Here is a 13,449-nt window from a genome sequence, read left to right as displayed (position 1 = left end):
TTCCTTCCTTCCTTCCTTCCTTCCTTCCTTCCTTCCTTCCTTCCTTCCTTCCTTCCTTCCTTCCTTCCTTCCTTCCTTCCTTCCTTCCTCTCTTTGACATGGCAAAAGGGTAAAAAAGTTTTCCTTTCAGAAACAGAATTTCCCTCTGGCTTTAGAAAAGGAATAGAAAGAATGCAATCCGTGTGCAACACTGTGATGAATATTCTGGCATGAAAAGACTCATCTGACAGTTAATTAACATCCAAAAATTATGATGGCATCTCTAATGGGGCATATTAAATCTTGTTTAGTACCCATTTTTCTCTTGCCGTTCTAAGGTATTTTTGGTTAAATTATAGAGACAAATGAAGTTTTTATGTAGGTGCATGCCACATTAGAAATGAGAGAGTATGCTGCACTCCTTTGAAGCATCCAACATGATGGACTTATTTAACCTGCAGCATTGTCCTTCTAGAGTTTTCTTGTTAACAGCATTGCAGATTGTGGCCCTATTTGAATGAATAAACGTTAAAAGAATAAAACTGTCAAAACGATGAATTTCTCTTGCACCAAACTAAAATGTACACTCACACAGTGAAACACTTTCAAATGAATAACCATTAAAAGAATAAATGTGTCAAAAGAATAAATTTCCTCTGCATTGCAGCAAAGCAGCAAAGCAGAGTATACACAGTTAGAGGGAGACAGCTTGAAATGAGGAACTATTAAGTGAAGAAAACTATTAAAAGAAAACATTTTTTTGCCAGGCACCAAGGCTGTACATCAGCCACGCTTTCAGCAGCATCACCTTTATATCAATGTTATATCTGAATTTACTCACTCRTGGCCTAAGTTTATCACCATGCAACTAATGTCTTCCCAATCTTTATGCTGTTAATTCTCAGCAGTGGCACTTATGGAGATGCACTTGCACCAAATACACAAACAGGATGCCTAAACTTGGCTCCTGGAAACAGGGTACATGTGCCTGGGGAACAAGAACATTAGGACCTCTTTTCTCTGGGGTTTATCAAAGCTGAGAAGTACAGAATTGTTTCTACTGAATAAATACACCCCAGGTAAGAGATCTTTGCTGTTTTAAMATGTCTCATTTAACAGCAAGATGAGAGAATGTCACCTACTGGAAACTGAATTACTCCTTGGCTTAAAACTAGYCTTTAGGTTCATAAAATGTGACTATGCTCAGCTTGATCAAATGTCTAATTCTGATCAACTCCTWCTCATTAGCCCCTTCGTTACTTGTTCTCACTTGTCTCCTGTTTTTTCCTTAGTCTGTGAGGTCTTTTGGATCAAATCACCTCTTCTTTCTTTTTTACTTTTTTCAGCCACTGCTGAGGTTGGAAGTTAAAAGGCAGGCCTCTCCATCATTCTGGTAAAGTGAATAACAAATAGTGTTATTCTATTCACACTAAAAAGTGTGTTCTGAAAGAGGTGGTGACTAACTGCAATTCACAGTAAARAAAGGCTGGATGATGGCACAAACCGATGTTGAAACCTGCACTTAATGCAAACAAACAGAAATATTGAAATGAATGTGCCAGGAGTTTGACTTGAATGCAAACAGTAGGATTTTTTTCTAACTGTTTTCCATTTTCATGAAATTACTGTGATATGCTGGAAATGAAAGTCAAATTAAACTCTATTAAAACTTATCTCCTCTAAACCAAATAAAAAACCCATTAACATTTTCTCTAAGAGCAGGCACAGAGAATGTAGCCCTCAGCAGACCTACAAATCCTGTGACAAGATACTTAAGATAGAAATGAAGAAAAGGTGATACAGGGGGATAAAGCTAATGCACGAAGCCATGGCCAATTGTTTAATAATTCATGTGTCTCTTAGCATTACAAGCTAAATATGGATGAAAAACAATGGGTTTTAATGTAGGACAAAATATATGCACAGAGCTGCTGTTGCTGAAAGTTTTATATATGGGAAAGGTGGTTATAAAGTGCTGAGAAATGCCAACAGTGTCACCTATATATTTTAAACCTATATTTAAATGCAAAATATTTAAATGGGGAAGCTTTTGAAATAGTGGGTAATACCATAGCTATGAAACCACAAATATATGGGGTAGATGTTCACTTTCCTTTCACACGTCCATTGTGTCCAAAAATTTGAAAACTGCTCTGTGCTTTAGGGTGGTTTAATCTGATTTTAAAAATTCCATTCTCTTCAGTCTGCATGGCTGATAGATCTTCTGTGTTTTCTTTAGTTTACGTTTATTTTTAAAATAAAAGTTGTGGACTGTAAAGAGTTGATTAAAAGATTTTTTGTATTCAATTTTGGGCAAAATATTAACACTTATTAAATATTTTATTTTTACATTCTAAAAATTGAAGCATAGCAACTTGATTTTAAAAATATATATATAATTTGTGTTTTGCTTCAGTTTTTAAAAATAGAAAAATTAAAACTGGAAAGACAAATGAGAGTATTTTAGCTTGAGCTGACATATTTTTAATTCTAATCAAAAATTATTATTTTGCTTCTAATTTGCTATAAAAAATAAGTAAACATTTAGTTTAAAAGCAGTTTTACACTCCATGTTTTTATGTCAGTGAGTGATCAAAAAAATAGTTTTAAACTAGTTTCAGATTCCTTTCCTAATGGAAAGGAAAATATCACACTGAACCTGGAAAGCTGAAAGTAATTTTAAGCCAGTTCATGCTCTTTATAACATTTCTTCTTTATAAATAATTTTTTTAAGATTATTTAATGGATTAATAATAATTTAAAAGTATTTCCAGTTTGCATTTTGGTTTGTTTGCCTTTTTTTTCCCAAGGAAATATCTAGTGGCTTATTTCAATTTTGTGTGTTTTGTTTATTACAAAGAGAAAATACAGATTCCTTATTTTGTAGCCTGTCTTAATTTTTGGGCAGTACAGCAGTATTTAGCAGCCATAATTATATTTGATTGCAWTTGAGTATAATAGATTACATTATTACAATATTAYRTTATRATTACATTATATACATTAAACATTMTTTAGTCCCTATCCTTCAATGGGGAATAKATRAGATAAAGGGARGRCAAARAGAAGTWAGAGTCTTACAGACTTCCTGTTTTTCGGTTAAGAGATGCTAAACTGAGCTGCTCAAATTTCTAGTTTTCTGATAAGCAATTGAGCCCAGATTTCCCAAATCCTAATTCTACACTTTATTCACAAGGTCTTTCTGACTCTGCTTGGATCTTGTATTTTTAAAGATATTTTCCAGATGGATATTTTTTGCATAAATTCTGAAACTTTTGTCAGATAAAGGAAAGTTAGAGAAAAAATTATACAATTGATACAACTTCTAGTGCAAAAATAGTTATGATAATGGGAAAAAATTGAACTTCTTTTATGCAAATAACAAATAAAACAGTACGCACAATAAGAAAAAACTCTGAAAATAAAGCCAGTCTAAAATGAGTAACTTTTTTCCTGGGACAGAGACATTTCTTGCTCCGCTGTGAAGGAGTTCTATCTGAGAATAAGGGCAACTTAATGGAACATAACGACTTATTAAAAATAAAGCCAGTGTACAATCTGTTACTAATAGAGTGCATTACATTGTTACCTCCTAAAACCAAGTCGGCATGCATGATTAGCAGGTTAAACTTTGATTCTACTCAATTTCTCTCACTCCATGTTTCCCCATGAATAGATAATGTAATTGATGCTCTGCCCCCAGGCTTCAAATGCCCCGACTGTCTTAGTGGAATRCCAGACATGTCTAAATTCATGTTATTGTCTCTTTGCACCTTGTGGACCTGTAAAATATGTATCAAGGCAGAAATGCAGCAGCTGGCTGTAAGTTAGATGTGCCAGAAAATTGTGGTATTATCTGTTCCAATGAAAGTAGCATTGAAAAGCAATCATGTTAACTAAATATGAGATAAGTAACAAGATTAGAGTTTAATTAAAAAATTAAAGCTAGTGGAAACCTGTTTATTATTCTGTTGATTTTCTTACACCATCTGCATTGTTGGTTTCATAGGTATTTTTAGATAATGGACTAATAAAAGAKGTTGTTACCATCTTGGGTAAGAAGTGATACAATAAGTGAGGTGTGGGGWTAAAAAAGACTTTAGTCTCCCAGTCAAATTTTCTGGTGCCATTAAATTACAGATGCAGATTTCCATTTGAGTGTAAAGTAATGGAACCAGGATCACACATTTGCTACCTCTGTGGGTTGCCTACACAGCAACCATTTAGCCTGATGGGTCTCAGCTCTTATCTGGTCACAAGTCACAGTCACTTTCTCAGCTGGGAGATGGATATTTCTGGATTTTCATCCAGTGCAGGGACAACCTGTCTGTTTGCCCTTCATGGCCACATCTACCATCAGTGCAAATAGCCAGGTTATTGTGCCTGAGTCGTGAAGAGAGAGGCTCATGCCATGTCTTTTTTGAAATATGATGTTCTTTCAAATAAATTCCCTTTAAGAATTGAGAACTATGATATTAGAGCTGAGCATCATTCTAGTAGACAGTTTCCCTTGCAGCTTTCAGATAAAAAAAATTAGTAATAGAGACATTGTGAAAAATAATGGATCACTGGATACACTAAGACAGACATTGATATGTTAATTTGAAAACACAAATGAAAACAACTGTAAGCCAATGAAAACTATTTTCCTGTATATTTGGCATCTGAAAACTATACCAAAGGTGATAATTCCCCAAATCAGTGAAAGGCATTTCAGAATAGAGAGGTAACAGGCTTTGAACTTCAGGAATATCTGAAGTTCAGGACAAACTGATTGCCTGAATGAAGCAGATCATGAAGCCTCTGACATTTTAAGAGTGCCATATATATTATGAACAGTAGGCTATTTTTCAAATAATTAAATGTATAACAGTTAGGGGGTTTTTTTATTTATTTGGTTCTTTGTTTAAAGCAGAGTCTATTATGTTAATGCTTAAACTTAACAATTCTACTCAGACTCTAACAGTTTGGGAAGTTATTTCTTGTTTTAACTTTTCTCACTGTCTCTATAGAATAAAAAAAGGAGGCTGCATCCATCTTTTTTTATTAACATCCCACCCCAAAACCCCAAACCATTTGTAACTGAAATAGAAACCAAACCTTTTCTTAAAGAAWGGTCTTTTGAAATTGGGCTGATAGAACCAGACTTCTGCTGTGCCATGCCCTATTAGGCAGGCTCACCGAATAAATTCAGCTTCTAAGCTTCTATTTCTTTGAAAGCTGTTCAGTTGTTTTACTGGCACCTGTCTGAATTTCAATGACATACTACAAACCACTCTTTTCTAACATGACATTTACACAGCCATAGCTGGGAGCAAAAAAAAAAGATATTCTTGGAATATGAAAGTGCAAGTAAGCATCTATTATGGCCTTTTCCCTACTTGAACTAATACATTACTGATTTRTTATTCAAGAAGACCTGCATTATTTTTAGTTACAGTGTTGTTTTTCAGGAGAAGCCCCATGTTCAGATCACTGTTTCTTAAGTTAAAGGCTCTGTTCTTTCTGATGACAATAAGATAATGTTACCCCCGAATGAATACCAAACACCAGATGAAAATTCATTGCATACTGCATGCTTTGACTTTCCTGCAATTTTGTTTTTACTAGTTAATATTATCATTTATAAATTCATTTTTACAGAGGTCACAAAGGAATGTTGACAATGAACATGCATGAAGAAGAATTTCACTAGAGTTAAAAGAATATATTTTAGCAAWTACAAGCTTGTTTTGTTAAACATTGGACAAGAACATGACAGCTGAATGAAATCTAACATTTTCAAACTTCAGTTTGTCAGAAAAACTTTAGCTTACAGTTTAACTACACCTGGTTGATTAAAATATTGAACCATTCTTGCAAAAACAGGGAAAACMTTCCTTAGTCTGAAAGAGCATAATACCAGGGGTGCAACCTATTATAGGATAAATCTTTTCCAGAATGTTTTTGTCCTCTCTGATATGTATCATCTGAATAATTAGAGAAGTTGTTCAAACATTAAGATCCAGCAGAATTTGCACAGCCAATGAAATATGATACAAAATTAAGGAAAGAATAATGACAGTGAAATAAATGAGGGGTTTTGTTTAAATAATTTGAAATTAAAATACCTTGTGCTTTTTATTCATTTTCATTTCCTTCTTTTCTTAATGGAACAAGGCATGGAGCATCTCAAGCTCTTCTATCWAGTTTCTAGGTTTCACACTATGGGGAGCTTGAAGAAGGTGAGGGGGAAAATTTGAAAGGRAGCATCTTTCAACAGGCATGAATGGGAATCAAATCACTTCAGTGCTCTTCTGTGACTGTACAATGAAATTTAATATCAGCTAACAACTACACAGTTATGTAAAGCAGAAAAGAATAAATATGTCTTATTACAACTGCAGATAGGTTTGTTAGACTTTATCTGAAATAGAGCATCCAATTTTGGATGCCAAAGTATAARAGTAATTGATCAACTTATACAAGTTCAGAGGAGAACCCTGGGGTGAGGTGGGGCTGGAGCATTTGCCCTGTGAGGAGATGCTGGGGAGGCTGGGCTTGTTSAGCCTGGAGCAGAGACGGCCTTGAAGGAACCTCAGAGCAGCTCCCAGTGCCTGTGGGGAGGTCACTGAGGAGGCAGACAGGTCTTTGTGCTGGTGCAATAAGTTACTTTAAAATTATCCAACTGATATGAAAYGTCAAAACACAAAATAAATCCTAAATAACAAAGAAGAATGAAGAATAATCTGAAAGTGTTCTGACATGTAGTTCTCTTCTGAAGATTTGTTCAAATCCTATCTCTATMTTTTTTGCTTCTTAAAACATGTCTTTCTTTCTAAGTTCCCAGGTATWTTTCTCAGATTCCCTATTCTTCTTTATCTCCCTTCATTCTGCCCAAGTTATTGTCAATGATTCCAAATCTTTGTAACTTTTAAGAGACCCAGATAGGATTTTTTTTTGTCTGTCACAGCAGTATCYTAATCAGAAATACAATGAAATTTATCAAAATGTAGTAGTAGTAACTGTTCACAGTAGAGTGGGCATGACAAAGAAACACTTTGAACACAAGGTATTTTACATTAAGCAGCTTTTTATGGCTTCCCTATCTTGTTGAAAAATTCTGTGCACCATCAATGAGAGAAGTTATGATAAATATTKGGGAAGAGGCTGCTTAGGAACAGTTGTTTGAAAGACTGCAAAGCAGCCTAAAATTCAAGAGCAGCAGMAGCCTATCAGAGGAAATGCAGTAATGGCTTAAGTGTAAGATGAAAAATAAGGCAGCCCAGATGGAGTAGGAGGACAGGAGATAGTTTTATTCTAAATTTCTGTAAATTGAACAATATTTCTCTAATTAAAACAAACTGGCTTACCATTCCAAAGAAWATCATCCTGGAACAGTGACGATGGGACACACAGATGAAGAGAGATTAGGCTCTATTATTATATTAAAGCATTTCTTGTTTCTGGTAGTGTTGTAAAAATAAACTATGCATCCTCTCCTTACCTGCTTCATTGGTTCTGATCACTCGTGATGGTGCACTTGGGTCACCAGTCCCAATTTTATTGGTTGCTACTACTCTGAACTCGTACTCCACCCAAGGATTCAACTCCACAGCCATAGCAGACTCCATGTCACCGCTTATCAGGTCTGGAACTGCAATGAAAGAAATGTACAGGTCACTCAGAAATCTGAATCTGACGTGCAGCATCTCAATAGAAAGYGGGTTTTGTGATACAACATGGTCATTAGAAATGATGGGCACCAGGATCTAACATGTCCGAAATCGCAGCTAGGTTTTTGGCACTGTAGTATTCCTGAAAAGACACAGTTTGAAGCATTTGGGGAGAGCTTTCTGCTTATTCACAGATGCATCCTGGCAGGTATCTTTGTGCTGTCCTTTCAGAGCTGTTGCTAAGTAACACAAAAGGAATGAAAAAAAGAAAAAAAAAATCAGTGCTTTTAATTTATCTTTGTTTTCTTATGGGTATCTGTTCCTGTAGTTGCCAGTGGTTATTATTGTTATGATCAGGAGTTTTGAACAGTCTACTTGTGCTGTTTGAAAGTTTTTCTCACCTGTTTTTACGGTCTGCCAGCCAAGAGAAAATGGACTGCGTGCTTGCAGGTTGTAGAGGGAGATAGGGCTGTGATTGTCTGCCCCAGGACTCCAGGAGAGTGTTGCTGTTGTGTCTGTAATTTCCTCCACTATTACAACCCCTGGGGGACCAGGAGGACCTAGAAATAAAGTGGAATAATCAAACAGACTACACCATCATCGTGGATGTGCAGCAATAATACAGGAGATGCATTCTGTAGGGACCCAGTGGAGTTCAATATCCATGAAATACGAGGGCTGAGATACACAGCACTGCATCATGGAGATACCTCATTTCCACGATTTCTGATGGTAAACTGTGATTGCTGCTATTCTTTAGAGGCTGCRTGAGTGAAGATCAATTGACTTSTCAGAGTGACAGCAGAACTAGAAATAAAMACAGATTACAAAACACCCCSAAAACTCCATTATAATTGTTCTGAACCTGAAATTAGAGGGGGAAAAAAGAGGAACTTTAAGAAGCATCCAGGCTAGACTGAACAGTCACAATCACATCTTCTCTTTGTGTGAGACTTGTCAGGAGGAAAGACAGACAGTAAGCAAAATGAAGCACAGGGTAATGTTCTTCATGAAGGACAAGAATATTATTAACAACTGAATCAAGAACAGAGCATTCATCCTTTTCCTCAAATTCACTCATTCAGGGAAACCACCTGAATTCTTGCTGGAAGTCCATTAACTGTTTGACTGAAAGCCACTAAAACRAAAATAAAAACCCAAACCCAAATGTTTTAGACCTGACAATAACCATTGTACCAATAAAAACAAAAACCCCATGAAAACTTTTTAATTTGAAAAGTAAAGGATTTTTTTTTTTTTTTTCATTTAGCTGCTCTAATTGAGAATAAGCTAATCATCATTTGTATAGCTCATGTGGCTGCTGCAATAAGAGAAGTCTCTGGTGACAAACATGATTTTGCAAAGAAAAATGTGGYTATAACATCCCACTCCCATCCATAATTTTCTTATTTAATTCCGCTTGATAATTGGTGTTTGAAAACATTGTCCATTTGCACCTGCCAAACTTAATGGGAGACAAGTTTGTCCTGGTTCAGAATCCTTTTCCWTAGTTGTTTTTAACCAGATGTTTTGGGGAAAAGGAGTGTCTGTCATGTGCAAATGCAAAACAAAACCCTTTCCTGTGGTTTCTTATACTTAAAAGCTTATATAAGTCCTGAAGGACAGAACTTAATACTTTCRTAAAATATCCATGTTACTAATAGCTACAATTATTTATGCTTAATCTGTACTTTTTGGCACCCAATGCCCTTTTAATTGTTCTCCGTCCTCTTGCTACTGAGGGCTGATGTTTTGCTTCTGCTCTTATCCAGATGGACTGTAAAGTCAGAAAAGCGCTAATGGACGCTTTCTCTCAAAATGGAACTGCACAAAGGATGATGATGAAGAAAACTTCATTAATAGAAAGCCATTGCTGGTACACTTTTGAGAGAGCCTGAGCTACAATGGAGTAGGACCTTTGAAAACCTCCATTCCTCTGAGCTCTGGTGAGTGGTGTGGTCCCACTTGCTCAGCACCTGCAGAYCAAGGTGGCAAACACAGGGGTCTGGCGCCTCCATTTGCAGGAGAAGTTGCAGCCAATATTTCTGCACTGCTGAGTTCAGCCTTTTTACATTTGAGTGTTATTTCATGCAATCAAATCTTTTACTGGCTAGATTTCTTAGTCCAAGAATGGAAACAAATTTATCTGAACATCAAAGGCTGTGATTTTTTTGTCATTTGCAGCTGCAAACAGCTTTATGYTTCCTCTGATATGCCTTCAACAAAAACATGGTTACATAAACTATGACAGCACAAGGATCAGAATTCTGTAATAGTTAGGCTTTTAATATCTTCAGAGTGGAAGAAACATYGAATCCTATAGATGAGAAAGTAAATTGTGGTATTCACTTGCCTCTATTTGCTTGGCAATGATCTACAGGCAACTAATTGACATTAAAGTGTTGGAGATATAGGGCATTTGGAAATAATAACAACAAGAAAGAGAAATAAGTGTTTGAAATTCTAGAGGTTCAGTTCAGTCAAGTTAGATACTCTGGATTTGTGAGGGAAGTATATTGTCCTCACAACACACTGCGGTCTTAACAGGAGCCCCAGGTATGGCTCTGGGGCATATGAAGAAAAAGGAATGAGGTTTTCCACTTGCATGGGCTTAATTGCTGGGAATTTCTCCTCTTTCCTTGCTCTGYTGGTTCTTCAGGCTTGATCTTGCTTCTCTCAGTGCCTTTCATTAAGTCWCAAATAATGACTAGAATAAGATGGGGTCACCCAGTGGACACCTTGCAGCTCTTGGCCTTCTGGAGTCCCATTTCATTTGCAGTGGAAATGTCGTGCTTTTCTTCCTTGGAGAAAACATGGCAGAAAAATGTATGCTCTGCACTCCTCCCTTCCTGCCAAATACTTGCTGTTCTTTGCTGGGAAGCACCAGGTCAGATCTTTGTCTCAGAATAGAAAGTCCTGGGGCTAATTTAATAAAATAGGATGATTCTTCAATCTCCATCCTCTACTGTTTCAGGCTATCTGTTGATGTAGGAAAATATTAGTGAAATTTTTATTTGTAGCCATGAGGGAAAGTTTAGAGGAAAGCTGGATTTCGATACAATCATACTTTTACTGGGTTGGAGCCCTAGGCCCAGAATTATGTAATGGTCCCAAGCACAAACAAAATTAAAGGGAAATACTTTAGTAYATTTCCTTTATGATAATATTTATCCCATGCACTCTGAATATTGTTAAATAGTTTCTAGGCAATATATTTTAACAAAAGAACATGCATCTTRCTAAAATTAAAGGGTGTGAAATATATTTATACAGACATCCCCTGCTAAATTCTCAATATATTTTGTTGTCAGACTTCTCTCATGTTTTTTTAATATTTTAAATGCATTCCTAGGCATGACAATGTGTCATTATGCTTTCGGAGATGTGTGCTCTTATAGTCTGCAGGGTGAATGGTAAAAAGCATTTCAATTTCCAACAGCAGGCATTCTTGAACGTAGATTAATAAAGGACAAAAGCCTCAGTGATGACAAACGTATGACAGTTAGCTGGGACATGAGTGCTATGCAGATGTCACTCATTTTTGCAGAAATCTCGTTAAATTTGATGCTTGAATGTAATCATTCACGGTGTCAGTCAGATGGCTAATGCAGGAAGGCTTTTCTCCCAAGGGCTGTGTTATTGCTCAAGATCTCGAAAACAATTTTTTAAGCTGAGAATAGCCAATTGAGGAAAAAATGCCTGGTCTGTTCAAATGCTTATCTGGAAACCACACAAAAAATGACTGGTCATAAATGCACTATGGTGCAGTCGACCTTCATGAAGAAGACATTTGGGGCTGTGATAGGCTCTCAYACAACTCTAGGAGCACTGGGAACCCACTGTCAAGGATATTAGTCARTTATCTCCTTTCAGAGCAATTCCATAGATTGATACTTCATTTCAGGACGTGCATGACTGCATTTTGGCAAATTTGTTTTATGTATCTTTTTATTGTTGGAATGATCATCCTGAGAGGACATTAGATTGCTTGCCATGATACGACGTTAATGTGAGAGTTCTTGAAAAACAATTACGAATAATAGCTGTAGTCATTCAGTGAGGCAGTGCCCTTTCCTGTGAATCCCAGAATGGGCACTGATTTGCTCCAATGCTGTCTGACCAGGATAATTCTTTCTTTTACCAAAAACAGCTAAGAAGCCTGGTATGTTATCGATCTGAAGATTTATGCTATTTGAATGACAAGGTGCACTGGCACACCATCAAGAAGAGGAAAGGTYAAGAAAAAGAGGATAAGAAAGAGGCAGTAACTYCAGAATAGTGGAACAAGCACATAAAACTGCTGCATAAAACAGGAGTTTGAGTGTTGCAGCACAAATCCCTTTTTCTGTACCGAGCTATGACAGACAATGTGTTCGTACATGGTGGAGAAGGAGCTGATGGAGAGAAATTTGGATGTATAGGAAATGTTAGAGACATTCTGTTTCTAGTGGACACATTCATAACCCCAGTCCCTCCATGTGTGGTTTCTGTCAGGGCTGTGGGCAGATGGAGAGGTTACAACCCAGTCAGTGTCAGGAGAGACAGGAAGGTTAGACTCAGGGCTGGAATGTAAGACAGAGAAGACACTGATTGGTGATTTCAGCCTGAATAGTCTCAACTTATGTCAGGGATGAGGGTCAAGAGAAATCCCTGATGTCCTGCCTGAGAATTCCTTTATTAGTACCTGTGTCATGTTGTGCGCCTTTGTCCTGATGACTTTTCTGCCTTATGCAAGCCTAAAAATAGTGAATTTGGATGAYGCAACCTTGAGAGCTGCTGGTTACTGTGAGTTCAGGTTCCAGACTGCAGTCCAGAACCTCTGAGCTGGATCTTTGTGTAGAAGCAGTCATTGACACAAATACATGGACAGCACAGGGAACTTGAATTTCATCTAAGGTGCAAAAGCATTAACAGCCTATGAATTGATCATGGATGACTTTGCTAGCAGGTCCCAAATAGAGGAAGAGATTGAGTTTGAGAAATGTCTTTTTCTTTGGCATGGCCTGCTGACTACCTTTAGTGCTGTAAGGTATCTTTGCCAGCTCTCCCAGCTCTGGTCCCTGCTGTTTCCTTCACTCTCTGAARTCCTATTGTGGCACCAGCACTCCCAGGACCACATGTGTCTCTTTCAGGCACTGAGTTAATAAAACCTTCATATCTGATCCCTAATTTAGTATTTATCTCTAGATACTTTTTAACTGAAGTAAGTTAATACCTGTAAGTCGACGATTGTAAAAAACTTATTAGAAAAAAAGAACATTTTTAAACTCTTGACAAAAGCTTTTTAAAGATATAGGACACTTTTTGCCAAAAATAAATGCAAGAAGTAGCCTTTTCCTCTTACCTATGACTTCTTACCTATGACTTCTCCCAGTCACTGAGTAACAGATTTTGTACTGATGAGTTAAATAAACACAAACTGAAAAATACTGCAGCTAGTTGGATCAATGTAAGGTAGTAAGGGTCAGCCCTTTCATGGTGTCAGACTCTTTATGATAAAAGTATTTCTTGTTCTAAATGTTTTTACAGTGAAACATAGTTGAAGCATGTGGAGATATCCTTTGTACTGGCAATATGAAGGCACAGAGAGCTTCAGATTTCAACAGCATACAGGAAATAAGAATATAGTGAGCCCTTTTTGTAAGTCATGCTTCAAAAAACAAATTAATTCACCAAGCAGGCATTGTCTCAAGAAAAGCTGACACATTGCTGGCTGCAAGATCACCTGAGACATCTGTGAGAGGCAGGTCTCCTGGCTGGTCCTTGAATGTTTGGTACCCATGTTTGTGATGATATCATTAGTGTCAGAACATGG

General features: G+C 36.8%; 1 protein-coding gene across 1 annotated transcript in view; it reads right to left on the bottom strand.

Moving 5' to 3' along the window:
- The window catches only part of CNTN5 (contactin 5), a 220,073-nt gene that overhangs the window by 27,153 nt on the left and 179,471 nt on the right, over positions 1 to 13,449 (bottom strand). The window contains exons 14-15 of the mRNA XM_057370839.1: positions 8,036 to 8,194; positions 7,466 to 7,615 (exon numbers count right to left, since the gene is read on the bottom strand). Coding sequence (XP_057226822.1) covers positions 7,466 to 7,615; positions 8,036 to 8,194 — 309 coding nt within the window. The remainder of the gene's footprint in view (positions 1 to 7,465; positions 7,616 to 8,035; positions 8,195 to 13,449) is intronic.

Source organism: Malurus melanocephalus, unplaced genomic scaffold (assembly GCF_030028575.1).
Source record: "Malurus melanocephalus ecotype Western Australia unplaced genomic scaffold, MMel_1.1 scaffold_134, whole genome shotgun sequence".
Lineage (NCBI taxonomy): Eukaryota > Metazoa > Chordata > Aves > Passeriformes > Maluridae > Malurus > Malurus melanocephalus.
This window is presented reverse-complemented; position numbering and strand designations above follow the sequence as displayed.